This window comes from Vigna umbellata, chromosome 4, assembly GCF_029865625.1.
Source record: "Vigna umbellata cultivar VRB3 chromosome 4, Vumbellata_1.0, whole genome shotgun sequence".
NCBI lineage: Eukaryota > Viridiplantae > Streptophyta > Magnoliopsida > Fabales > Fabaceae > Vigna > Vigna umbellata.
In genome coordinates, this window is record NC_142168.1 from 33,501,638 (window position 1) to 33,527,350 (window position 25,713).

Sequence of the window (25,713 nt, forward strand, 5' to 3'; positions counted from 1 at the left end):
TAGGCTATTTAAAAACGGACTCAGTCTAAACTTGTACAGACTAATCTTTGAAGACACTTGGAGTTTGATTCCACAATAGAAAATGCGTTAAGAGTTTGCATCACTTGGAATTTTTAATGTTGAGTAAAGTTGGGAGTTCTTTTATTTTCATGCATGGGGAGTATATGTCGAAAAAGAATTTGGATAGAACAGACAGATATCCAGAGGAAGGTGGATACTACGCAATGAAATTCTTGGAGAAAAGTTTTCAAGCCAAAAGTGAAATGCTCGTTTAAGTAAAATTATTTATTGGTAGATCATTGAAAAATGTTCATTTTAAATATAACTTAATTTTAAATCTGGGAGCAAAATTTTGTCTCGCAGTTAAGTTGCGTAATCTTACTTTTTGAAGAATAGAATATACCTGAGAAAGTTTAACTAATATAAGAGAATGCATGACATTCCTCTGTCAAATTATGTCAAACTGTCTCTTGCAGTGTACCATACCATCATTCTTTCGCGCATACTATGTCAAATACAACCAGACCATGCTTCCGCTTTTTAGTAATGAAATTACAGATGAGTTAAAGAGCAATGCCATTTTCCACTTGTGCAATACCTCCTCTAACAGGCACAGCCTGAGTAGGTTAAACTCACCCTAAATTGGGACTGAATGACAAGAATACCAAATACAAATAATGACCCTAAAGTTAAACTCACCCAAAAAGTTTACCTTTCCGTATGCACATATCTTACAACCCATTTTGAACCAAACTGAGTGTAGTCAACTGCAAGGAGTTCCAGTTTAAATCTTGAAATATTTGTAACCATATTCAGGGCTTGTCATCCCCTCTTCCCAATCACCCATGTGGCGACCACCAAAAACAATTTGTTGGATTCCAAGATATCTGACATTCAGAAAAAAGGTTAATCACAGTAGCTTTTATAAAACAACTAACAAGACAAACACATTTGTAATACATGTATCCTCACTTTAGTCACAACAAGTTTAGTATTCAAACTTACTCCGAGCTCAAGCCAGTTAGACAGTTGAGAAGCACATCAATTGCAAAATAATCAGATGTCCCCAAGTCCACCCTGTAAGATATATGTATAAAGCTTAAATATGTTTTGTGCCAACAGAAATCTTGATTAAATCACATATTTTACAGTTATATAATTATATAATTACATAAAACACATTACATGTGAATGAACTAATGTAAAGTGTCATTCATATAAGAAGATTTTTACTCCAATTGTTTGGTACTTTATTCCTTCATCTCAATTATAATGTAATTAACTCCATTTTTCATGTATTTTAGAATTTTAAATTCATAACTTTGAATGTTTCCTTTATCTCCCTTTCTTCTAGTTTGTGTCTTGTCAAACATGTAATCCAAATCACTCCTAGGAAAAATTAAGCAAACAGTAATTTATGTATTGTCTGAGTTACTAAAATATGACTTCTTCTTTTGATTCATTTGATGAGAGGCATTTTATTTTACGATACTGGTTTTGTTTGAGTATTTTTTTAAAGTTTTTAGTTTGAGTTGATCAATACACATTAACTTCAAAGTTTCACTTCTTTATATTTTTGGGGATTTTTTAATGTGCTCTCTGTGCATTTAAATAATTCTGTTTACGACTTTAAGTTTTTAGATACTATAATAAGCTGCGTGTGATTAAAGAGACTTTGCCAACATTTCAATATATACTTAGATGAGTTCCTTATTTCATTTTTAAAGAGCTGAGTTCTAGCGTTAATACCAAACACGACCCCAGTTGTCCTGGAACTCAATATCACTGATATCATGGAAAGATGATGGCATAACTTTGAAACCCTTATGTGCATCATATAGCGGATCAAACTCCATTGATGAATTTGCCATCTGTCATCAATTCAAGATAATTCAGTTCTTGTTAGAATGTAAAGGAACAAGTAGGAAGCTAGATATAGAAGACAGTGCCATGACTCAGCTCATGCAGGCATATCATTGCCATAGCCTCTTGAACTAAGCTAAAATTGACGAGTTCCAAACAACAAAATCATATTAATTGTCCTTGTTTGTGTATAAATTAAAAGTGCTTCTTTCATTAGGGATATAAGAAAGTCGATATAAAAATAATTTACTAAAAAGTTAGTAATATACTTTCTAATACTCTTTGAAACGTATTCATTACTATTAGATGAATTTTTTGTTGAAACTGAGACTTACTCCGCCAATAGTAATGAGTCTCATTGGTGATTTCTTAGTTTCCTATATATTTCAACAAATAAACGAGTGTGAAAGGAACTAATCACTAATAATCTTCAGTATTTATTCCTAACTGTTTTGTATACAGACAGAAAATTATCCCTATAACATATTGTATACGAAGAGATATTATTGGCAATAGAGATTCAATTCAGGGATTAAGGGTTTCAAATTTTGGGAGTTCGGGATTTCAGTGTTTCGGGGTTTCTAAGTTCCAAGATTTCAGGATTTCAAGATTTTAGGGTTTCAGGGTTTCGGGATTTAGGATTTTGGGGTTTCGAAGTTTTGGGGATTCAAGGATTCGATGTTTCAAGATAACGGGGATTCGGGGTTTCAAGGTTTCAGAGTTTTAGGGTTTCTGGATTTCGAGATTTTGGAGTTTTCGAGTTTCAAGGTTTCAAGGTTTGAGGATTTTATGGTTTAAGGGTTTTACGTTTCAGATTAAGGGTTTAGGATTTTATGGATTTAGGGTTTCGAGGGTTTCAGTGGTTCAAGGTTTTAGGGTTTTTCGTTTAGGGTTAATGGTTTAAGGTTTTGGGTATTTAGGGTTTCAGAATTTCAAATTTTAATGGTTTTAGGGTTCCAGGTTTTCAGGGTTTTACCTTTAGGGTATAGGTTTTAGAAATTCAGGGTTTCAAAATTTCAGAGTTTCAATGATTCAGAGTTTCAAGATTTCAGGGTTTTGAGGTTTCAGGGATTCAAGGTTCTAGGATTTCAGGGTTTTAAGTTTAGGGTTTAGGGGATTTAGGGTTTCGAGATTTCGGAAATTCAGGGTTTCAGGGTTTATGGGTTTCGAGATTTCAAAGTTTTGAGGTTTAAAGGTTTTAGGGTTTCGAGATTTCAGGGTTTCGAAGTTTCAGGGTTTTGGGGTTAAGGGGGTTTCAAGGTTTCAGGGTTTTCTGTTTAGGATAAATGGTTTAAGGATTTAGGTATTTAGGGTTTCAAGGTTTCAAATTTTAATGGTTTTAAGGTTCCATGTTTTTAGAGTTTTACGTTTAGGGTATAGGTTTTAGAGATTCAGGGTATCAAAATTTCAGAGTTTTAATGTTTCAGAGTTTTAATGTTTCAGAGTTTCGAGATTTCAGGGTTTTGAGGTTACGAGGATTCAAGATTTCAGGATTTCAAGGTTTCAGGTTTTAAGTTTAGGGTTTAGGGGATTCAGGGTCTCGAGATTTCGGGAATTCAGGATTTTAGGGTCTATGGGTTTCGAGGTTTCAAAGTTTAGGGTTTCGAGATTTTAGGGTTTTGAAGTTTCAGGATTTCTGAGATTCGAGGTTTCAAGGTTTCAAAGTTTCTTGATTTTGCAGTTCCAAAGTTTTAGAGTTTTCCGATTTCATGATTTAAGGGTTTCAGGGTTCTACGTTTTGGGTTAAGGGTTTAAGGTTTCAAGGTTTAAGGACTTAAGAGTTTTGGTGTTTCAGCGTTTCAGTGTTTCCAAGTGTCCAAGTTCCACGATTTCATGGTTTCAAGGTTTCGAGGCATCGAGTCTTGGGGTTCCATGGTTTTAGGGTTTTGAGATTTCAGGATTTCAGAGTTTTGGGGTTTAAGGGTTTTGCGTTCAGGGTTAAGATTTTAGAGGATTTAGGGTTTCGAGGTATCGGGGTTTCAAGGTTTCAGAGTGTCAGTGTTTTGGGATTTTGGGGTTTCAAGTTTTCAAAATTTTGTGTTTAGGGTTAAGGGTTAAGGATTTCAGAGTCCAGTGTTTCGAGATTTCGAAATTTTAGGATTTTGGAGGTTCGGGATTTTAAGGTTTCAGATTTTTAGGGTTTTAGGGTTCAAGGGTGTTTAAAGTTTAGGCTTAAGAGATTCAGGGTTTCGAGGTTTTACAGTTTCAACATTTCAGTGGTTTTGGGGTTAACATTTAGGTTTTAGGTTTTAAGTTTTAAGAATTTTAAGATTTTAGGGATTCAGAGATTTAGAGTTTCAAGATTCGGGGCTTTGGGGTTTTAGGGTTTCATGGATTTCATGTTTGAGGGTTTTAAGGTTTCAAGGTTTCAGGGGTTTACGTTTAGGTTTTACATTTTAGAGTTTTAGTGATTTAGTGTTTCGAGGTTTAGAGAATTTAGGGATTCGAGGTTTCAGGGATTTTCGTTTAGGGTTTAGCATTTAGAGTTATAAGGTTTTAGAGTTTCTTTTTTTTTTTTACTGAGTTTCCTATTTTAGGGTTCTAGGTTTCATGGTTTAACGTTTAGGTTTTAGGTTTCAGGTTTTCATGGTTTCAGGGTTTCGAAATTTTAGGGTTTCAAGGTTTCAACATTTCAGCGTTTCAAAGTTTTAAGTTTAGAGTTTAGGGATTTCGGGGTTTCAGGGCTTCAGAGTTTGAGGTTTCAGGATTTCAAGGCTATACGTTTAGGTTTAGGGTTTTAGGGATTCAGGCTTTCAGTTACAATCAACCATTAAGTAATGAGATCATTATTAGTTTAAGTGAATCATTATTAGCTTAAGTGAAATGTAATTATAATTAATAAATTCTTTATAATTTTTGATAGCTAAAGCTTTTATATAAGCTGAACCATTTTTATCAATGAAACAAGTTGAGTTTTATTTAAAAAATTAGAGTTTATCTCTTTTATTTTAATGAGAGTGATTCTTTCCTTCCACCTTTCATATTCACCTCTTTTTCTTCCTTTACTCGAAATTTAGAAACTCACTTTTGTCCAGAATTATCTTATGATCGTATCTCTCGTTCTACTTGCCCAAATTATGTGATTCCAAAACGTAGATTGAAGTTCAAAACGCAAACTTTGCCCTCATTTTGAAATAACCTCAATTGGAGTTCTATAGCTTGAAATATCGATGTTTCTTAAATATTGTTCAACCTAGAATTTCAGCCACTTTCTAATCCACCTTCTCACTAATTTTTCAAATTTCCTACTTGGATAGAGAAACATTAAAACTGTATTTTTTTTCCTAAAACGCTGCTATTTCAAGAGTCTTCTACTGATAACTAATTCACAGCCTCTGGATGTGTTGGCGATATCCCTTTTTGGGAAAGAGAGTCAATAAACTTTGATGAAAAAAATGAATGGTTGGAAACAAAAACTAAAAGACTCCAAGGAGAGTCGGGGACAAAGGCTGGGGATTGGTTGGCAAAGGCAAACTGGGAAACTATGGGAGACAACTAAGCAAAGGTGATGTTTTGATATGTGCTGAACAAGGTTCAGTATCTACAGAAACTTCTGCTACAGAAGGTCGTATGTACTGCATAGCAAAGTGAAGGACACTGCTCAGTGTTTCTAGATATGGACTTATTGGAGGGAGGAGAATCCCGCTGGTACAGCCATGCACTTCAGAGACAGCTTGGGAAGCACAACCCCGGGCATGGCAGTGATTAGTCATGACCAAGGTTAGTTCAAAGCTTGCGGGATTCAAATAGTCATTGGACAGAAATACCATGTAGAGAAGACAAACAAAAGTGAGTTCTATATTTTTTAAAACATGGCACAGTGGACATGGATCATGGTGGATGGAACCAGGCTCCAATACTAAGTAAACTATAATGATATGTGCAATCATAAGACCGATGTAATTCTTCTATTTACATTGATTTGAAGCTCTAACATAAATAATAGGGATTACAAATGGACAATACTGGACAAACATAAAGATTAAAAACATTACTCCGAGAGATATTTTAGTATTTTTATGTATTTCATCGAGCTCCAAGCACGCATTTGTAAATAAATACACTGAAACCATCGGGATTGGGAATCTCATTTCCATCTTCTCCTGCGCATTATTCTTTGTGTTTTCTATCTTGTGATAAATATAAAAGATGGTGCCAACACTAAATTATTATGAGACAGCAACAGAAAACTGAAGAAGTGAACATGGCTCACCTGCAAATTTGATGAATTGTACGCACCAAGGCGACCCATGACATACCATGATTGAATAACCTGCATTTTACATGAAGAATACAGAAAATTTTTATGAATAAATATAACTGCATATTAAAAGCTAAAAGTCTAAACTAAACACTTACATTACCGATTAGATTAACATCCCGATCTGATGGTGGTCCATACAATTCAAACCAGATATAAGAATCAGTTGGATTGAAGCTGAAAGAGGGAATGCAGAGCTAATTGAAAATGGGTTTTGATAAACACACAGAAATTGTGGAAATGCAAGTATGGTTTAAGAGTGAAGAGGGGAGGAGAAGAGAAAGGGACAAAGATGATGTTTGTTTACTTTCTGAAGGTGACTTTGAAAGCAAGGACGGATCCTGTTTTTGACTTTTGAAAGTCTCGACCCTTCCTTCGAACCCTATCTTCCACCCGTTTCCTCATGAGTTCAGGGTTGCCAATACTATCTCCAAGAACGCCACGGAGTTCTTCGTCGTCTTTGCAGGCATTTTCGAGGACTCTGAAGGCAAAGCAAAGCATCAATTAATAAATAGAAGAAGCATTGCTGATGGAGGAATGAAGAGAAAGACGGTTACTTTGCCCAAGCAGGGTAGTTGTGGAGCCGCTCGTATTCACGCTTCTGTTTCTCTTCTCGAACTTTAAGCAGTCTGCGACCTCTGGCGGAAGTTCCCGACCCTTTTATGTCCTCTCGGTCACTGCCAGTGTGAGGGTTACAATCGGAGAGACCAGAGACAGAGACAGTGACAGAGACGGGACGAGGAGGAGAACAAAGACGAAGACGAAAACTCGGACTCGTCTTGGTCCTAGCAGCCGAGGAAGAGTAGCAACATCCCAATCCCATGGATTTGGCCTCCACCCACTGCCACCGGCAACAACATCCATACGCCATCTCTCTCCCTCTGCTTCTCAAATGCTTATCGTCTCTTTTTGTAGCGGACCAGACAAAAACAATGTTTTTTTTTACCAAATTTCATTAATAACTCCTCAACATTTTTATCGTTTGATATGTCAGGTTGGAGTGTTTCTTAACAAGAGTATGAATGTAATATATGATTGGCATCCATTTTATGACTAGTACGAGAACCTGGCGAATTTTTTTTTTTCATCTGTATTAAAAGTTAATATAGTTATTGTTATATTTATATAAATAATTTATTTAGATGATTATATTTAAATATTATAATTATATATAATTATAAATATAATATCTAAATAAAAAGTTGTATAATATAAAAGAAATTAAATAATTGATTATGGATATTTTTTTCTTTTATAACAAATTGATTAAAAATAAAATAATATTATTTTAATATTGATTTCTTTATGATAAAGAGATACGACTAATAATATCAATAATAATAATAATAGTTGTACCAGTAGGGACCGGATGTCTACAATAGACCAAATACGTTACTTTTCGGTTCGTCATCGAAGGTCTGGCGCACCAAACCGGACGCACATGCGTCCGAGATCACGAAACCTTACCCTCGTCATGCGGATACACTAAGAGGGCGGCCGGACATGTCGTTCACTATACATGCCGCCTATAGGGGTCGGCTGGTTCAAAAGCCTAACTTTGGGAGACCGGCCGATCATACTACTAATTAATCAGGTTTAAGGTAAGTTAAGGTTAAAAGCTATTGGGCTGAATTTGGACCGTGATTAACTTTTCATTAATTCCAAGCCCATAGCGAAAACTATAAATCCAGATCCAAGATGAGTGTTAGATAGGTTGCATTTACTGCACATTTATTTATTACTGTTCGATAGAAAAACGCCATTGCTCTCAACTAACTTTGGCATCGGAGAATCTTTCGTAGGTCTCCCTACGGAGGACCGGCCACACGAAGTACGAGCAGAGGAGGACATGGAGACATTGGACGACACAACCCTTCACATCCGAAACAATAGTAATGAATGATACGAATAATAATAATAATAATAATAATAATAATAATAATAATAATATCAATATTAATAGTAATAATAATAACAGCAATAATAATAAAACTAATAATAATAATAAAATTAAAAAAATAATATTTGGATATAAATTTTTTTATTTTAAATTATATAATTAACATAAGAATTGATTATTGATATATGATAAAATAATATTTTTATATGATTAAAATTTATAATTAAACGTTTGAACTACATATTATATTAAAATGAACTGTGTATATACGGATAGTTGTGAAAGTAAAATGTTGACATATAATATGATTCCGTATAAAATAAATTCAACACATCTTTAAATAGAAGCATATGTAGATATAACTTAAAACATAAAAAAATATTGAAAAGGTATTGACTAAATGAAATTAAAAAAAATGAAGTTAAACTGAAAATATTCTAAATGAAATTAAGATGTATATATGAGTAAAATGAAACATATTTCTATTAAAAAAAAGATAGAGTAGCATGAATTTGATGTTAAAAATTGTAAACAAAGTTATTAATATCGACATTACTAATTCGTTTTTTGTAGCAATGTTATAATGGCATTGCCTTGTTCATTCCTAACATGTACAGCTTCGTAATCAGAACAATTTTGTCATCCCTACTTCAAATAAACACTTGCCATTCCCAAGCCAACAGTTTTTTTGAGGATAATGAAACGATGTATCTATCACAGCAAAACCAATCGTAGTTAAAAACACGAATACTGATTTATTTTCATGATATCTCTTTCAGAGTACTCCGCAGTATTAACAGCGAACAACAAAACTCACTTCATCTAAAGCTAGTAACTAAATCTTCCATTTTATGATATAATGGATAAACAGCACAAAAGTTTCACAAACAAAAGCCAAAACATAGCTCTGCATCAGTTTGTGCCACGCAGGCAAATAACACATTCAACTCATCGGCATATCTTGCGTTACTTATTTCACAATGCAGATCTTTATAACAGAGGCAGCTCCGATACGATGCAGCGCAACAACAGCATCACCGGGCTTACAAAGCCCCCTTTCTGTTGCAGACTTAAGAGCAGCTTCTAGAATCACCTCTGTGGATTCTGCATCAGTAGCTTTAGCAGATCCCTCGCCCAATATAGGAATCAAGCCCCTGTATATTAAGCTGTGCCTTGCTGGCGTCTCATCACTGCAGGTCCAATCAAATGAGTCTGTGGTCAAAACTGGAACCACCACAGACAATATCGGAACCGCTGGCCTATACTTAGCAACTAATTTGGCTGTAGACCCACCACGTGTCAGCACAACAATGAGTTTTGCTTTGGCCTTGTTAGCTGTGCGGACAGCAGATGATGCAAGGCTTTCCAGTGGACTCATAGGCAAGGGGGTAGACTTTATCATCTCTTTGAAGATAGCACCATAGTCAAGGGATGATTCTGCTTCAATACAAATACGAGACATGATCTTCACAGCAAGTTCAGGGTAAGCCCCGGCGGCACTTTCACCACTAAGCATGACACAATCTGTTCCATCAAGAACTGCATTAGCTACATCAGTTGCTTCAGCTCGGGTTGGCCTGGGGGACTTGATCATTGATTCAAGCATTTGGGTGGCAGTGACCACAGGCTTCCCAACAAGATTACACTTGTATATCATCATTTTCTGTGCCAGAAAAATCTTTTCAACCGGGATCTCCATTCCAAGATCACCACGGGCCACCATGAATGCATCAGTCTCCCGAAGGATTTCATCAAAATTCAGGACTCCCTCCTGATTCTCAACCTTGGAATATCATAAAATCATTAAAATATAAATCAGGTTTTGTGAATTGAAAGAGACGAACTGGCAAAAGAAAACCTTCAGCATATGTAAAAATTACACTTGACCAATATAAATTACACTTTTACAATACACAACAAACACTATTCCTGAAGTAGATGTGCAAATCGTGATGATGAGGAAAAAACGCAGCTATTTCCACATCAACTGAGAAACCACCACAAAGGAAAAATAGATCACAACTAATAAAAAAACACTCTAGTTTATTTTGAAAGATGCACAAGGTTTTTTATTACGGAAATTGCATAAGAATGCAATAAAAAATACCTTTGACATTAACTGAATATTCTTTGCATGTGGACCCAGAACCTTTCGGACATTAACAAGATCTGAGCCTTTCCGAACAAACGAAAGAGCAATCATGTCAATCTTGTTGGGTACACCCCATTGAAGAATATCTTCCTTATCCTTCTCAGTGAGTGTGGGAAGATCCACCACAACACCAGGAAGATTAACATTTTTTCTCTCACCTAAGGTGGCAGTGTTTTCACAACGACATCTAACAGTACCAGCATCAGGATCACAGGACAGGACATTGAGAGTGATTGTCCCATCAGAGCACAGTATGGTATTTCCAGGCTTCAAGTGGACAGGCAGTTTCTTGTAACTCATCGATATCATCTCCGGGTCCCCCTTAATATCATAATCAGTAGTTATGGTGATTTCTTGTCCTTCTTTAAGTTGAATAGGTTTTCCATCTTTCAGAAAACCAGTCCGAATCTCAGGTCCCTGCAGAAATACAGCATATAGCAGATGTACACGGAATGTTAATGATTTATTGAATAAGAAATCCATCATCATAAGAGAAACAGAACTTTACAATGACAAGAACAAGATATTCTCCTCAACAAGATATTTACAGGGGAAAAACACAAAGCTGTACAACAACTGCATTAAAATGTAAAACTAGAGCATAAACTGGTCATGAGAAGTGCGAAAAATTTAAGCATTTAATAGCAACCGGATACAATACACTTGTCAGAAAATTCATTCAAGAAGGCCAAAGGCACTTTGAAATTGTGTCCACAAGCTAATAGCTATATATGACACTATAAATGGAAACAACAAACTTAACACTTACCACCATTCCATCACCAAAATCATTGATCACTTAAAAGAAATTAGAGCAGGCAATGAATCTAGACATGGGAGAATCATGTCTGCACGAATAGTGAGAAGTGTTAAACTTTATGCATAACTAATTTTATACGTTAAGTAGTGTCAGGGTGAGCATTAACAAACTAGGCTTTGAATGATTTCAATTTTGAGCATTTTGGATGAATCTGAATTGGAAGTGAATCAATCTGAGCTTGAAAACACTTTATCTAAAAGGCATATTTGTAGAGAAAAATAGTACACATTACACAATTCCCTACCCTAGAGCATAAGATATAATCTTTCTCCTTGAATCTCACGTGCTGGAAAACATTCATATCAACCACAATTTTAAAGCAATTTAAAGCTAAAAAATTGATTTGAAACACCAAAAATATCATTTTAATTGTTTAGAATCGCATTTCTTTCTAGAAATGCCCCCACCAAATTTCCATAAAAGCTATAAAAAGGTTGAGCTTAGAAGTGTCCCCAAATGCATAATAAATGCACTTCTTCAATAGTGAATGAAGAAAGGAAGTATGATCGGCAACGAAAAAAGGAAATGAAGAATTCAAAGAGGGCACACAGTAGTATAACAGAAAAATTGAACCGATGAAAAGTAACGGCGAAACGACCTTAGTGTCGAGCATGACAGCACAGAGTATTCCAGTGTTGTGCATAGCAATTTTGAGATTGTTGAGGGTTTCCTGATGATATTCGTGGCTGCCATGAGAGAAGTTGAAACGAGCAACGTTCATCCCTGCCCTCAGAAGCTTCTCGGTCATCTCTACGGATCGGGAAGCAGGACCCAACGTACACACAATTTTGGTCTTTGGAACACGCCCGTCATTGGGTAGCTCCTTCAAGATCCCTTCGATGTCTATGTTCGCCATTCTAACTCACTCCTTGACTGCTACTCCTTTCTCTGCAGATGCAGATCAATGGATATGTCACATGAAACTGAAATAAACAAAACCAAAAATCAGACACGACAGCGGAAGCACAAACAAACCTTAGATTGGGACAACACCAGCCTCGGTCTGAGTCGGAAGGGTTAGGTTGAGAGGGTCTTAATCTCACGCTCTGTAGTATCTATTTATTTATTTATTTTTGCACAATAGAAACCTATGTTTTTTTGTCTTCCAAACAGCACCCAACACGCCTTACGGGATTTTTATGTTTGTTGAATTTAAAAGTCGCCACGAGTCCACCACTTTCCCCAACTCCCACAGAATCACAGAAAGAGAAGCACTTTTGCGCCTTTCCACAACTGAATTCTGCGTTTTTATTTTCCAAAATTAAGTTTGTATTTATTAATAGTTATGATGAAGGTACAGCAGTAGATACCGCGGTTATTTATTAAAGTGCTTGTAACCTTTTTTTTTAATCACAATTTTATGCAAAGAATATATATATATATATATATATATATATATATATATATATATATATATATATATATATATATATATGTATGTGTGTGTGTGTTATAATATGCATTAATAAGACAGTATTAGAGCTTGGGGCGTGGTTTTAGCTTTCAGATCCTAAGCCCAACGACACTGTGGGCTGGGCCCACTGATTTGGACTCTGAAGATTAAACGGCGACGTCTCCTTCGGTGTGCGCCCCACGGTTTTGCGGGTAGTCTCAAGATGGTATTTTAGAATAATCACTTTCTTTTGCTTTGGTCCAAATCAACAATCACTTTTTTCCTACTTACCAGTACAGTATCGCACTTAGTTGCTTTCTACTTACTTCCTTTTTCAACATCTTCCTTTTTCAACTATCACTTCTATTTTCATGGGAAAAAAAGGAAGCTCTACTTTATATATTGTAAATGTCGATAGATGATGGCAAATTATAAATGTTTAATAAAATATTCTAATATATATAATTAAATGATTTTCAAGTCAATTGTAAAAATTAGAAATGAAAAAAAAACTTGCACCTACATATACTGCGGATAAAATTCGTTATGGGTAATTGATACTTGCGAATACTAGATACCTGTGAGTAACGGATAATATGTAATTTAATACCAGTTTATTAACATGTCGAATTTGGATATCATATCATTCGTATCCGCAAGTATTCGTTATCCGTTAAGAAAATAAAATTACATATTTATCCTTTATTAGGTTTAAGTTGTTGGAGGTTTTATTTTTTTCTTTTTGTCGTTGTGTTTATTTGCTTTCATTTTCTACTATATATGGGACTTTGAGGTTTAAGTTGTTGTTGATAGATGAGTCTCCTCATATCTGAGACACTGTATGTCAGCCAAAAACGGTATTGTTCTCTTTCAAGTACCTCTTTTTCCTTTTCCCACTTTCTTCAATCTTAGTTTCCTTTTCAAATTTGTTATCTGTGAGCTCATCGGTGGAGACGAGGTCACTACCATTCCCGCCGCCTGCCCGTCGAGACGATCTATCCATGGACAACGACAACCTTCGTCGTGAAAAGCCCACCAACCATAAGATATTCGACAAGGATGTGGCAACGCACTGCTCGCGTTCGAGCACTTGGCGGTGGTGACTCAAGGCTTAGGCGTGTCCTCGACAAAGGTATATTTGTAAATATTTTCAGCTCTTAAATGCTACCTTCTTATTGCATTTCAATCTCTAAACACCAAACACAACCAAACGGGCATTTGATAAGTCGGATCCAACAACAATTTCAAATTTCTGCAAGTTGCAAAGAATCAAGAGATAATACGATGGTATATTGAGTGCTATTTCTCTATTTAGAAGTTTAGGTGGTGGAAGAACTTCATATATTATTGGTAGGAAATTGACAATGGCCATAGTTGCAATGATTTTTCAAATGGGTTCACTAATAATGACTTTTGCTTCTTCATTTTCAATACTAATGGTTGGAAGATGTTTTTCTAGCACTGGAATAGGATTTGGAGCATTGGACCCTTCTTCAAAAGCCCAAAGCCTTTTGGACTGTCCATGTCCCATACTTCCTTCAAAATGCATTGTGGAAAGCTAAGATAATTTTTTAAAAACATAAAATAAATTTTTAAAAATATTTGCGGGTATCCAACGGGTATTCGTAGGTTGAAAAAATTCCACAAATTTTTTTATGTAGGTATCCAACGGATAGCGGGGCAGATGATGTGTACGATTTTTTATGCGGGTCGGGTACAGGGTATACACTATCCGTGTCTAACCTGACCCGTTGTCGTCTCTAATAAAACTCTTTCGATACCATAATTTTTTTTCTTCGAATTTATGTTTTCTAAATGATGTGTGTCATTTATACCTTCAACAATGAAAGATTTAATTCTGAACTATTATTTCAAACATAAACGCAAGTTATATTTTTTTTTGTTTTTATATCAAAAATAAACTTTTTATTTAATTAAAAAAATTGATAAAAGACAATGACAATGGTTGTTTATTTGATTGAAATTAAAGCAAACTATCATAAACGTAACATCTCATTTACATAATATAAATATAAATATTATGGAAGAGTCATCACATATTTAATAAGATAGAAAATATAAACCTTCATTATAGTCATCAAACTATTATATCTAAATTAGATCAAACTAATGTTTTTATACTTTTTTTTCTTTATTATAATCGAATAACATTATTTCAATAAAATAATATTTATTATTAAAAGACTTATTTAATAATTTGGTTTGTATATTTTAGTCATTGATTCATTTTGTTTTTTATGTTCATTTTATTCAATTGAGTTTATATTTTCTAAAAAATTCAATTAAATCTCTATTTTTGTAAAAGTAATTCAATGTGATTTCTTATATTAAATTAATACTCAAAGTGTCACATGGTCAAAATATGGACACATATAAAAATTATGAATATATTTTATCACGTGTCATAGTAAAAAAATTCTATAATATAAAATGATTTAAATTTTGACACGTAACAATTTTAAATTTTAATACATAACATTTTGAAATACCATTAGCCCCGTTTAATGAAAAAATCACATTAGACCTTTTTACCAAATTACTAATCAAACCTTATTAAAAATACAATATATTTAATATTCTTATGATCTAATTTAAATTATATAACAATAAATATTTAAAATATTTAACGCATAATAATTTTAAAATATACATTATTCCCTAAACTATAAATCTTCAAATACTGTTTGTTTAATCATTATTATTTTGTATCTTATATTTTACTATTTACAAATTTATATACAATAATAATTTTTTATTAAAATTATTTAAAAAATATGCCAACGGATCAAGGGACAAGCACGCTTAAGATAAATAAGATACGGTGAAAAAATGTTTATAAGGGGAAATTAAAAAGGAGTAATAAAACTCTAATTTTAATAAAAAATTTATTATCAGAATTACAAACCCTAGGCAAGAAAATATAGTATTATTTAAATAATTATAAAGAGCAGGGATATTATTAAGAGAAGAAAAAGGGAACGGTGGTTTAGGGTTTGGTGTCTGCCATGGCGAAGTTCAATGTGGTGCAGAAGCGAAGGAGAGCTCTCATAGCAGAGAAGAAGAGACAGCTTCACGGAGACCCTTCCACCGCCAAGCTGAAGATCAGGGAACAGCCCCATTCCATATCTGGAAAACGAAAGCGGAAGCTCTTCAAAAAATGGCGCCGGGTACTCCACACGCTTGCTTTTTCTATCCTTCACGCACTCAATTCTCACAATTTTCTTTTTCACTTTTCAGGAGCAAAAGGACGCCATACAGAATGGTTTGATAAGCATGGAAGATGTTCAAATGGCAGTTGCTGAAGGTACCTGCTATTCGTTTCATGGAATCATAAATTTTTGTATCATGATGTTTTGTGCTAATACGAGAAAACATGTTTGCTAATTTGTTTGATTTTGGGAGCAGGGGATAACAAAGATAAGCCTAAACCCCCAGTAATGGTTCGCTTGAAGAAGACTGTGAAAGTTAAAGGGCCCAAGCGCAAAGGTAAGTCCATCATACTTATAATTTCTTGTTCTATCTTGCACTAGATTCTGTATATCTATGGGTTAACTTTCTTTTTTTTTTCTAAAACTTGGGATACATTTGCACAAAGGTATATTATATGTTATATTATACACAACAAGAGCACTCCATTTATGAAACAGGAGTACAATAATGTACCAAACTACAAATTCCCAATTTCTTTCTAGGACTTTTAAAACCGATGTTTCACGAATACGTAATGCTAGTAAAAGATACCTAAATCTGCTACATACGAGCAGTGTTAATTCGATTTGATCATCAGTTATTTCCTCATAGGCTAACTCTTTACTTAATTTAGTTATACGAGGTGTAATGTGTGCAATGCATGGGCTATGCAGTATATTTGCACGGACTAGTTAAAGTTGAATAAGTAATTTAGGACACTTGTTTTGAATAAGTACATCTGTTTGAACACATGTTAATTTTGACAAAGGCTGTTGGCTATACTGACATTTTTTGGTCGAACTAGCTTCTCAATATATGCATTCACATTTTGCCAATTTGTAGTTCTCAGGGCATTATAAAATAGGAATGTAACTGAGGATATTAGGGCCTGTTTGGTTGATTAATGATTTCTAGGAGTGAAAAATTAGAAAATAAATGAAATTAGCATGTCCACAGGCTAAAATTAGTTTATGCCTGACCTAGTTTGTGGAATGATCCTTTAAAAACTTTCTTATCCACCTTTTGGGTTGAATTATCCTCTTGTTTAATTCCTAACAAACATTCTTATCCACCTTTACAAACTTATATTAAGGGTTTAATGTATTTCCTCTGTTGTTTGAGTTGATCCTAGATTAAGTCACGAGTTCATACATGTTTTCTCTGCCTTTGACTTTAGTCAGGTGGGGATTATAAGCACGAAACAGTGATGATTGAGGGATTAGCTAAGAGGATATTAGAGGGGAGGGTCAATCTGCTGTAGTCCAATAGCGATTTGCTGTATTTAGGATGGATTAAAGTTATGAAACATCTAACTCGCCGAAAGGCATAACCTAGTTTAACCTGATCATATCCGAAGTTGAAATTAAAATATATATTGAAGTAATGAATGGGGTTGTATTGGATCTGTATTTGTACACGGATCGCATATGTCTTGCCTGATGTTATGCCAGACTGCCAGGCTATGACTATTGTATCTACAATACTAGTGATGAGATGGTTGTATCGTATGTCAATCACATATGCTAACTGACAAGATGAAATCTATTTGATTACAATCGGAACTGGTTTTAGCTATAACTTAGATGATTGCATGCTAAACGAAGAATGCTGATAAGGTTTGTGAAATTGGAAAGTAGTGTAGAAATTATTGTGTTGTTGCGTGATACTTTTTAAAGTTCAATGTATTAAATATCAGTATTGTATAACTTTATGAAATTTTAAGAAATAACCTTAAAATTGTTTTTACTAAATATTATGCGTTTTAACTTTAATATTTGCGGTAACACTGTGCAGGGAAGAACAAAGGAAAGTCTGTTGTTCCTGCTGCTGATATTTCGGCTGATGCAATGATGGAGTAAATATGTCGTTTTAATGTCCTACAAACTTGGTAGGGGGAGCATAGAAGAGGCCAATGTGTGATAGTATCATTTGTAGCCATAATTTGTAGCCCTTGAGTGATTGATATGCTCTTCTTATACTCTCTTTTATTTAATGATCTTTAAAGATTAATGGAAATCGGATTAGCAATTTATGGAAAAGGAAAATGCTCCTACCCCTGACAGCATGACGTGCAAGGCAATCTAAAATCAAGTCTGATGTATATGGTTCTTAGATATTCAGAGTATTATGCAGTTTATGCGCTTATCAATAGAATTGACAAATGTCTGGTATTTTAAAATTTCCTTTTTAATGCAAAAAGGATTTTTATTTCAGCCAAATCAAACGATTTTTCTGTTGTGACGGGCAGCTTGCTGTGAGCACGAGACCCATCTTTTAATTAATAATTTTAATAAAATTATGCTAAAATAAATTACCTTCCGAAAGACACTAGCTTATTGCTGTTTAGATTTACACTGCATTATTAGAAACTATGATGTTATTTAACGTAATATAATAAGTATGTCTGGTGTCATGCTAAGGAGTTGATTTTTTAACCCAGAATTGTGATTGAGTTAAAACATTGGATGAAGTTTGTCATGGATAACTCTACTAATTCCATTTTGAAATACAAAAAAAAAAATGATCTCGGTCTAAAAAAATTTAGATCAAACACGATTTAAAATTATTTATATTTCAAGGCGCTTATATGATATGATATCAGGGATATTAGAGAAGATGGAATTTTACAGTGGTAAAACACGAAATGACCTGTGATTGTACTATGGCTAGGTGACAGAATCCGAGGGCCCAAGGAGTACTTTGTTTTAAAGAAAATGACAGTGGTTATGGTTGAGCGAGAGTGGTAATTGGTAGAGAGAGGACAGATAACAGGTAAGAGACGCTTGCAAAAAATGTTGCAGTGTGGTATAATTTTAAATGTCCTATAAATGTTGGTTATCGAGACTAATGTTGGCGATCTGTTTCTGAATGTTTGGTTGGTACTCTTAAATCGTACATTGCAATGCAGTTTTGAAGTGGTGGAAAAGTATTGTGGTTGGAGGTGTGGGTCCTCAAGTAAGATATTGTAATTGAAAGTTGATTCATCTTAAAGGGTGGCTGGCTGGCTGAGTGAAAGAGATGATGTGCGTAGAATGATTGATGTATTTTCTTAAATCTTACATTACATCTTTGCCTTTGCACACTTAGAGGAAAAGAAAAGAAGGGTTGAACTGTTTCTTCCTTCGTCCTTTTCCTTTTCTTGTCCCTTCTTTTTTCTATTTTATTTAAACAAAATTTCTGAAATTAACCGCACCCGTTGTTTTTCTCCGTAAAAGAATGAATAGAATTGGTGTAAATGGAGAAAAGAATGAGCGATAAATGTAGCAGTAGCAGCGTGAATTTCTCTCTCTCTTTCTCCAAATTTAAAATGGACAAAAATTGGGAGGCATGATCCGACGGTCCCGATTGGTTTTGATGGTTGTTATATTCATTTGAATGGAATTTCGTTCATTTTGTGTTTGTCACTGAGAATCGATTTTTCATCCTCTCTTCTCCTCTTCTCTCCTCTCTCTCGCACTCGCATTTCCAAAGGTACATCGCATTCTCAATCAATCAATCTTCCTCTTCAACCTCATTGTGTTCCTCTCGTTTAGATCTGTAGATCTGCAACTTTTCTTATATTTCTGCCTAACTAGCGATTGAATCGTTTGCAACGATGTGAGATATGCATATTGTTATGTTAGCTTCATGTATCTTTTTTTTTTTTTCAGCAGAGCAGATATTAGAAGATGGCAGACGCTGAGGATATTCAACCCCTTGTTTGTGATAATGGAACGGGAATGGTTAAGGTAGACGATGCGTCTCTGTTCGCTTCATGCTTCTCCACCTAATTCTTTAGCATTGACTTTTTCTTTTCCTTGCTTCCTTCCAATTCCTGTGTATCTTTTCAGGCGGGGTTTGCGGGAGATGATGCCCCACGTGCTGTCTTCCCCAGCATTGTTGGCCGTCCTCGCCACACTGGTGTGATGGTTGGCATGGGCCAGAAAGATGCGTATGTGGGTGACGAGGCTCAGTCTAAGCGAGGTATTCTCACTCTCAAGTACCCCATTGAGCATGGTATCGTCAGCAACTGGGATGATATGGAAAAGATTTGGCATCATACCTTCTACAATGAGCTTCGTGTCGCCCCAGAGGAACATCCCGTTCTCTTGACCGAGGCTCCTCTTAACCCTAAGGCTAATCGCGAGAAGATGACCCAAATCATGTTTGAGACTTTTAATGCCCCTGCCATGTATGTAGCCATTCAGGCTGTTCTTTCACTCTATGCCAGTGGTCGTACAACCGGTAAGACATCCTTTCAAATTATTTGGTTTTGTTAGGTCCAGGCCGTAGAATGAGAGGCAGCGTCATCTGGTTTACGAGCGAATGGATCTTTGTATGGAATTGTTTCAAAACTAACACTGTCCTCATCAACCACAGGAGGTGTCTGTTTTAGTCATCCGTTTCAGTTTTCCAATTTGATGATCTGTTTTCGCTCTTTTTCAGGTATTGTGTTGGATTCTGGGGATGGTGTCAGTCACACAGTCCCTATCTACGAGGGTTATGCCCTCCCTCATGCCATCCTTCGTCTTGATTTGGCTGGTCGTGATCTCACTGATTTTCTGATGAAGATTCTGACTGAACGTGGATATTCTTTTACCACCTCAGCAGAGCGCGAAATTGTGAGGGATATGAAGGAAAAGCTGGCTTACATAGCCCTGGACTATGAGCAGGAGCTTGAGACAGCCAAGACCAGCTCTGCAGTGGAGAAGAGCTATGAGTTGCCTGATGGGCAGGTTATCACCATTGGCGCTGAGCGTTTCAGGTGTCCCGAGGTCTTGTACCAACCATCCATGGTAGGAATGGAAGCAGCAGGCATTCACGAAACAACATACAACTCCATTATGAAATGTGATGTTGACATCAGGAAAGATCTGTACGGTAACATTGTACTTTCAGGAGGCACAACCATGTTCCCTGGCATTGCTGATAGAATGAGCAAGGAAATTTCTGCTTTGGCCCCCAGCAGCATGAAGATCAAGGTGGTTGCACCTCCTGAGAGAAAGTACAGTGTCTGGATCGGAGGTTCTATCCTGGCATCCCTGAGCACCTTCCAGCAGGTCTGTTCTTTATCAATATAATATATCCTTGAATTGTGCTGTTTGTTGCGTGGTTGCTAACGAGACCCAACAAACCTTGTTTTGAGTGCAGATGTGGATTGCAAAGGCAGAGTACGATGAGTCTGGACCATCAATTGTGCATAGAAAGTGCTTCTAAATTGTTTGATCAGTAGGGTTATTGAAGGGAAAGACGGCTGTTTTATTCCTCTGGAAGAAGTGCTGCCTGCTTGTAACCCTTTCATTCTATTCTAACTTTTTGTATCCGTTTACGTTATTCTCTGGAGTGATGATTTGGAGAAGGCGAGGAGTTTATTTTGTCAAAAATGGTGCATGCAATTTTCACTATTATTATATATTTGTATTTTTATTTTGTTTAGATTCACTGTGCGTCTGAATCAGCTGAAACTATCAAATGAACCACGCATTCATGTTCTTGATATACAAAATTATGATTCCGATTTTCAGCATTACATATTTTATAGCCGAGAGGGTAGCACTCGTATCATTATCATCGTTGTAATTGATGTTCATTGACAGGAAAATTCAGGGGCTATCTTTTTTGCTTTCCAATTCTCTACCCAATGAATACAAGTACAACTTCTGAAGCTTTTTCTTGTGCATCCCTCATTTCTTTGCGTAACGCCATAATTTTTAAAATGACATTTTTAAAAATAACATTTTACCTCATAAACACAAAATGTATCGTAGAACAATTTTTGTCAAATAGGATTTTTGAAACTTATTATATCTTTTCGTATGAATTTTATAGAACATGAAAAACTTTTTTTGAACTTTATTTTCAAAACCATCTTTTTTCCATAGTGATGATAACAGTAGTATGGTGCAGTAAGGAATTTTAATGAGGTATAGGGTACAGTTAGTAATAAATTGGAAGAAAAAGTCCTTCTCTAATCCAAGACCATCTCGAGCGCCCTGTTCCTATAAGTAACAAATTGGTATTTTTCACTTTATACAGTAGTTTGGTTATCTCATAATTTGGTACAGTAATTGGTATTTAACTTTTTGAAGTTTTGCTTCAATGAATAGTTTTTAGAAGTATTCATATTTTATAACTTTTCATTTACTATATATTTGGAAACAATTTTGTTAAAATTTAAAAAACTTTCATTGTCGTAATATATGTTTAAGATTGACCTTAAAACACGTAGATCCTACTAAATCATGATATACATTTACACAAGAACTAAAGGACCTTACTACAAATTTAAAATCTTGTGGAAGATTATGATCCACTTACAATTTTTTTTAAGTTTAGAAACTTTATTTTTTAAGATATTCAGATCAATAAAAGAATCCATTTCAATTTTGTCTTGTTACACGAACTCTAAATTCAAATAAGAACAAGTGGAGGTAATTATTTGATTTTAATAATTTGAATAAGAATTTATTTAATTCAGTACTTTACCTATGAGTATATATTGGAGTTCAATAAACTTTATTGGATAGGTCATTTATTTATTTTTTTAAAAACACACCTCTTAACTTACTCAATTTCGTTTTGGTTTGTATGAAGTTAAGAAAATAATTTTTTCATTAGATTTGATTTGATTTTACTGAATTACTAATACGAATCTATGTCACATTTTGTGAATTAATCCTTTCGTAAGAATAACTAAACTAAATTGTTGATGTATTACAATGATCACAATATCATTAAAATATAACATGTATAAATAATTGTCAACATATTACAGTAATTTATTTTTATATGATTTAAATATTTTGCAGTAATTTTTTTTTTGGATATGAGATTTAAAAGAAATAAACTTCTAAATATTTATGAAAAAACACTTAAAATTATGAAATTTAAAAATTCGTAAAAGAAACTACAATTTTAAATTCTTTCTTTGATACGTTACTTGTATATCTCTTATTATTATTGTATGCATGTCAAAGGCCTCAATTTAAATTCAGAGTCATTTATTGAATCAAAACAATTTCGTGTAACTTTTTTTTTTTGATATAATTGATGTAACACTCTTTTTGTACTAAATGTCACGTTCATCATTGTATTAATATGTTTATGATCCTCTTTAATACAAATTTTCAAAATAATTTTACAATACAATATATTGTCTAGAGGAATATAAACTATATATACATATACAAAAAATTTTATAAAGAAAACAACTCTAAAGTCTCTAATAAGAGAATAATTCCACTTAATCACACACACAAAAACATAAACATAAATACACACAGACACACATACACACAGACACACAAACATAAATACACAGACAAACATACAAACATAAATACACAGACAGACACACAAACACATGCACACACATAGACACGCATAGACACACACATACACACAAACACACAGACACAAACATATACACGTACAAACACCCAATGACACACACAGACACACAAACACATAGACACAGACATACACACACACATAGACACACAAATATACACACACACATAGACACACAAACATAGAGAAACACACAAACACACACACACATACACAAACACATAGACACAAATAGACACTCAAAAACACAAACACAGACACACAAACACACAAACACACACATGCACACACAAAGGCACACACACATACATTCAATTTAAAATTTACCTTCAATACAACATTTGACTCAATTGATATATTTTGATTCATCAAACCAACTAGAATCAATAACTAATCAACCAACATGATCACATCTCATTACAAACATGCAATTCACTCAACAAAGAATAAACTAATCTCACAAATGAAAAGAAAAACAACTAGTTTCCTTTACTTGGACTTAAGTTTTTTCTCTATCAAGCTCTGCGACTCAAACTCTCACAATATCTTATATCTACACAAAGACAAACTCAAATAAGGGATCTGAACACATCCTAGTAATCACATTGACACATAGACATTTATTTTGAACCCACAAGAGTCATGTATAAGTATATTAGCGAGGTGACTCAAAAAAGATAGTAAATTACCTTATTTTGATTTGGAGTACTTATGGTTTACTCTAATCTTCAAATTGATGAATAAATTGGTTAATCATATAGAGAGAATAAAAAAAATGTTTAGAAAGATAATAACTTTTATAATATATAAAAGTTGATTTCTTATTTATATCTTTATTTTTAAATAATAAAATAATTAATTTTCACTCATATCTACTCCTCCTACCCTTAAGTATTTTGCAAATCCTTATATTAGGATCATATACATGTTGTGATAATAACTTAATAGAATAAAATGTTCATATTGTGACTTTTTACTATATTAAATAAGTAGTTTAATATGTTATTTTATATAAATAAATTATTTCACTATTTATTAATTACACACCATATTAAATCAAATAAATTATTTACTATTTTCATTAATATAATTAGAATAATTAATAATATTAACAGATTACCTATTTTATTTTATTTTTGTCAAAAACTGGCACTTAATTAAATGTATATTTTTATAAAAATATAAAATTAATTGGTTTTTTAAAATGATCAAGGAAGTAGTAACATATATTTAAAAACTAAAGAATTTAACAATAAAATACTCATCATTCTGTTAAAATCTATATTGATAATAAAAACACATTAATAAGTGATACTATTATGACTTAATTATGATAAATTGTGACAAATTTAGGAAGATATTAATTAGTAAGACTAATTTAAATTTCTGATGAGAAAATAATACAATGGAAAATCAACTAAACTAATTATTATAGAGGGAGATATATGGTAAATGTTTTGACACTTTAAGTAATTATTTAGAGTAACATTAATTATATTTTTATTAGTTATAGTTATTAATTATTAACAATGTAAATTGTTTTTAGGTGGAGAGCATGAAGAAATATTGAGAAAAAAGAGAAAAGAAATTGTAGTGTTTATATATATATATATAAAAGACATTGTTGAGAGAAAGAGAGGGAGAGAGAGAGTGAAGGTGAAGATGGTGAGCGAGTGTGGGAAGCAAAGACATGGTGGTGAGGGGAAGAGGAAGAATAACCAAACATTTTCGGAGAAAACAAAGGAAACTTTGTCCAAAATCAAGCGACAATGCTCTCGCCCACGCGCCGGAAATGAACAGATGCTCTGCACCATCCACGACAACACATCGCCTGGCTACCAGTGGCTACTTCCTGGTTGGGTGGCGGAAGAACGCCACATGTTGTCTGGCAGGGTCTACAGGGTAATCTTTTTTTTTCTCCTTCTTCATCTTTTCATGTATTGTTTTGTAAGTGTGCATGCACATCGTTATTTGATTTGCTTTCACTGCTATATGTTCTTGTTGTTTAGTGAGTATGTTGTTTTCTGTTGTGATTCTTACAAATTCTTATAACTGCTATTTTGAAATGAATTTGCAGTACTACTATGATAGGGAAGGGCGTCAATACAGAAGCCAGAGCGAGGTTATAGCTTTGTGGGAGAAATTCGGAGTGGTTCTCATTGACAACTAATCATTCTATAACTATACACCTAAGGTATATATTATATATATATATATATAGATATATCTATACATATAACATGTATATTACTGAATTGACAGTTCTTTCTTGCTTTCTACAGGACTACTTTTTGGATATTGAAACTCTTTTGAGATTAAAGTTCAAACATCATACGTACACATGTTATGTTATGTAATATCTAGTAGGAACTGTGTTCAATGAAGATCAAATAACTACTTGTTAATGTTATGTTTGGTTTACTTAAGATTGCTTCATTAGGGTTAGATTTGATCAATATGTTATTGTTTTTGTTCAAAATTAAATACTATTGGATGTAAGTTTTCTCTTTAGAGAGAAAAGAGAAGGGAAATTATGCAGAAAAGTGTTTCCATAAATTAAGCATTCTGTCATTATAGTAAATTATTATGTGATTATGCAGTGCATACACAGAAACTGTAAAGTCAAAAGCTAGACCAATTAACTGGGATATATATCATTCTACATTTGTGGGTGTACTGTTTTAAATGGTGGGATCATCACATGAGATTACAATAATAAAAAAGACAGAACATTTTAAAAGGAATTGTTTTGAGATAATGCACTGGTCCTTTTGTTTATAATTAA

At 34.0% G+C, this 25,713-nt stretch overlaps 5 protein-coding genes across 6 annotated transcripts; 3 read left to right on the top strand and 2 right to left on the bottom strand.

Annotated features, from left to right (window-relative positions):
• Positions 1 to 418: 418 nt before the first annotated feature.
• LOC124825620 (structural maintenance of chromosomes-like protein, putative (DUF3531)) lies at positions 419 to 7,120 on the bottom strand. The gene is made up of 7 exons (XM_047298276.2): positions 6,682 to 7,120; positions 6,432 to 6,605; positions 6,223 to 6,301; positions 6,077 to 6,136; positions 1,750 to 1,871; positions 1,006 to 1,077; positions 419 to 887 (listed from the first exon to the last, which is right to left on the bottom strand). Exons 1-7 carry the CDS (start codon positions 6,993 to 6,995, stop codon positions 785 to 787), a joined length of 924 nt encoding a protein of 307 aa, XP_047154232.1. The 5' UTR covers positions 6,996 to 7,120; the 3' UTR covers positions 419 to 784.
• A 1,636-nt stretch (positions 7,121 to 8,756) lies between these two features.
• Positions 8,757 to 12,221, bottom strand: LOC124825618 (pyruvate kinase, cytosolic isozyme). Its single transcript, XM_047298274.2, has 4 exons — positions 11,972 to 12,221; positions 11,595 to 11,884; positions 10,132 to 10,593; positions 8,757 to 9,807 (listed from the first exon to the last, which is right to left on the bottom strand). Exons 2-4 carry the CDS (start codon positions 11,850 to 11,852, stop codon positions 8,995 to 8,997), a joined length of 1,533 nt encoding a protein of 510 aa, XP_047154230.1. The 5' UTR covers positions 11,853 to 11,884; positions 11,972 to 12,221; the 3' UTR covers positions 8,757 to 8,994.
• A 3,141-nt stretch (positions 12,222 to 15,362) lies between these two features.
• Positions 15,363 to 17,661, top strand: LOC124825619 (uncharacterized). Its single transcript, XM_047298275.1, has 4 exons — positions 15,363 to 15,577; positions 15,648 to 15,714; positions 15,816 to 15,896; positions 17,394 to 17,661. The coding sequence occupies exons 1-4, from the start codon at positions 15,416 to 15,418 to the stop codon at positions 17,456 to 17,458; spliced, it is 375 nt and encodes a 124-aa protein (XP_047154231.1). The 5' UTR covers positions 15,363 to 15,415; the 3' UTR covers positions 17,459 to 17,661.
• Positions 17,662 to 18,760: 1,099 nt separating this feature from the next.
• LOC124825617 (actin-1-like) lies at positions 18,761 to 21,105 on the top strand. Of its 2 annotated transcripts, none has more exons than XM_047298273.2 (5): positions 18,761 to 19,070; positions 19,253 to 19,327; positions 19,430 to 19,823; positions 20,025 to 20,638; positions 20,730 to 21,105. In XM_047298273.2, the coding sequence occupies exons 2-5, from the start codon at positions 19,268 to 19,270 to the stop codon at positions 20,793 to 20,795; spliced, it is 1,134 nt and encodes a 377-aa protein (XP_047154229.1). In that variant the 5' UTR covers positions 18,761 to 19,070; positions 19,253 to 19,267; the 3' UTR covers positions 20,796 to 21,105. The 2 variants fall into 2 exon arrangements, with proteins under 2 accessions (XP_047154229.1, XP_047154228.1); XM_047298272.2 differs by having other exon boundaries at positions 18,763 to 19,070; positions 19,250 to 19,327.
• Positions 21,106 to 24,590: 3,485 nt separating this feature from the next.
• Positions 24,591 to 25,098, top strand: LOC148199960 (uncharacterized). Its single transcript, XM_088112276.1, has 2 exons — positions 24,591 to 24,830; positions 25,006 to 25,098. Exons 1-2 carry the CDS (start codon positions 24,591 to 24,593, stop codon positions 25,096 to 25,098), a joined length of 333 nt encoding a protein of 110 aa, XP_087968402.1.
• The last annotated feature ends 615 nt before the right edge of the window (positions 25,099 to 25,713 follow it).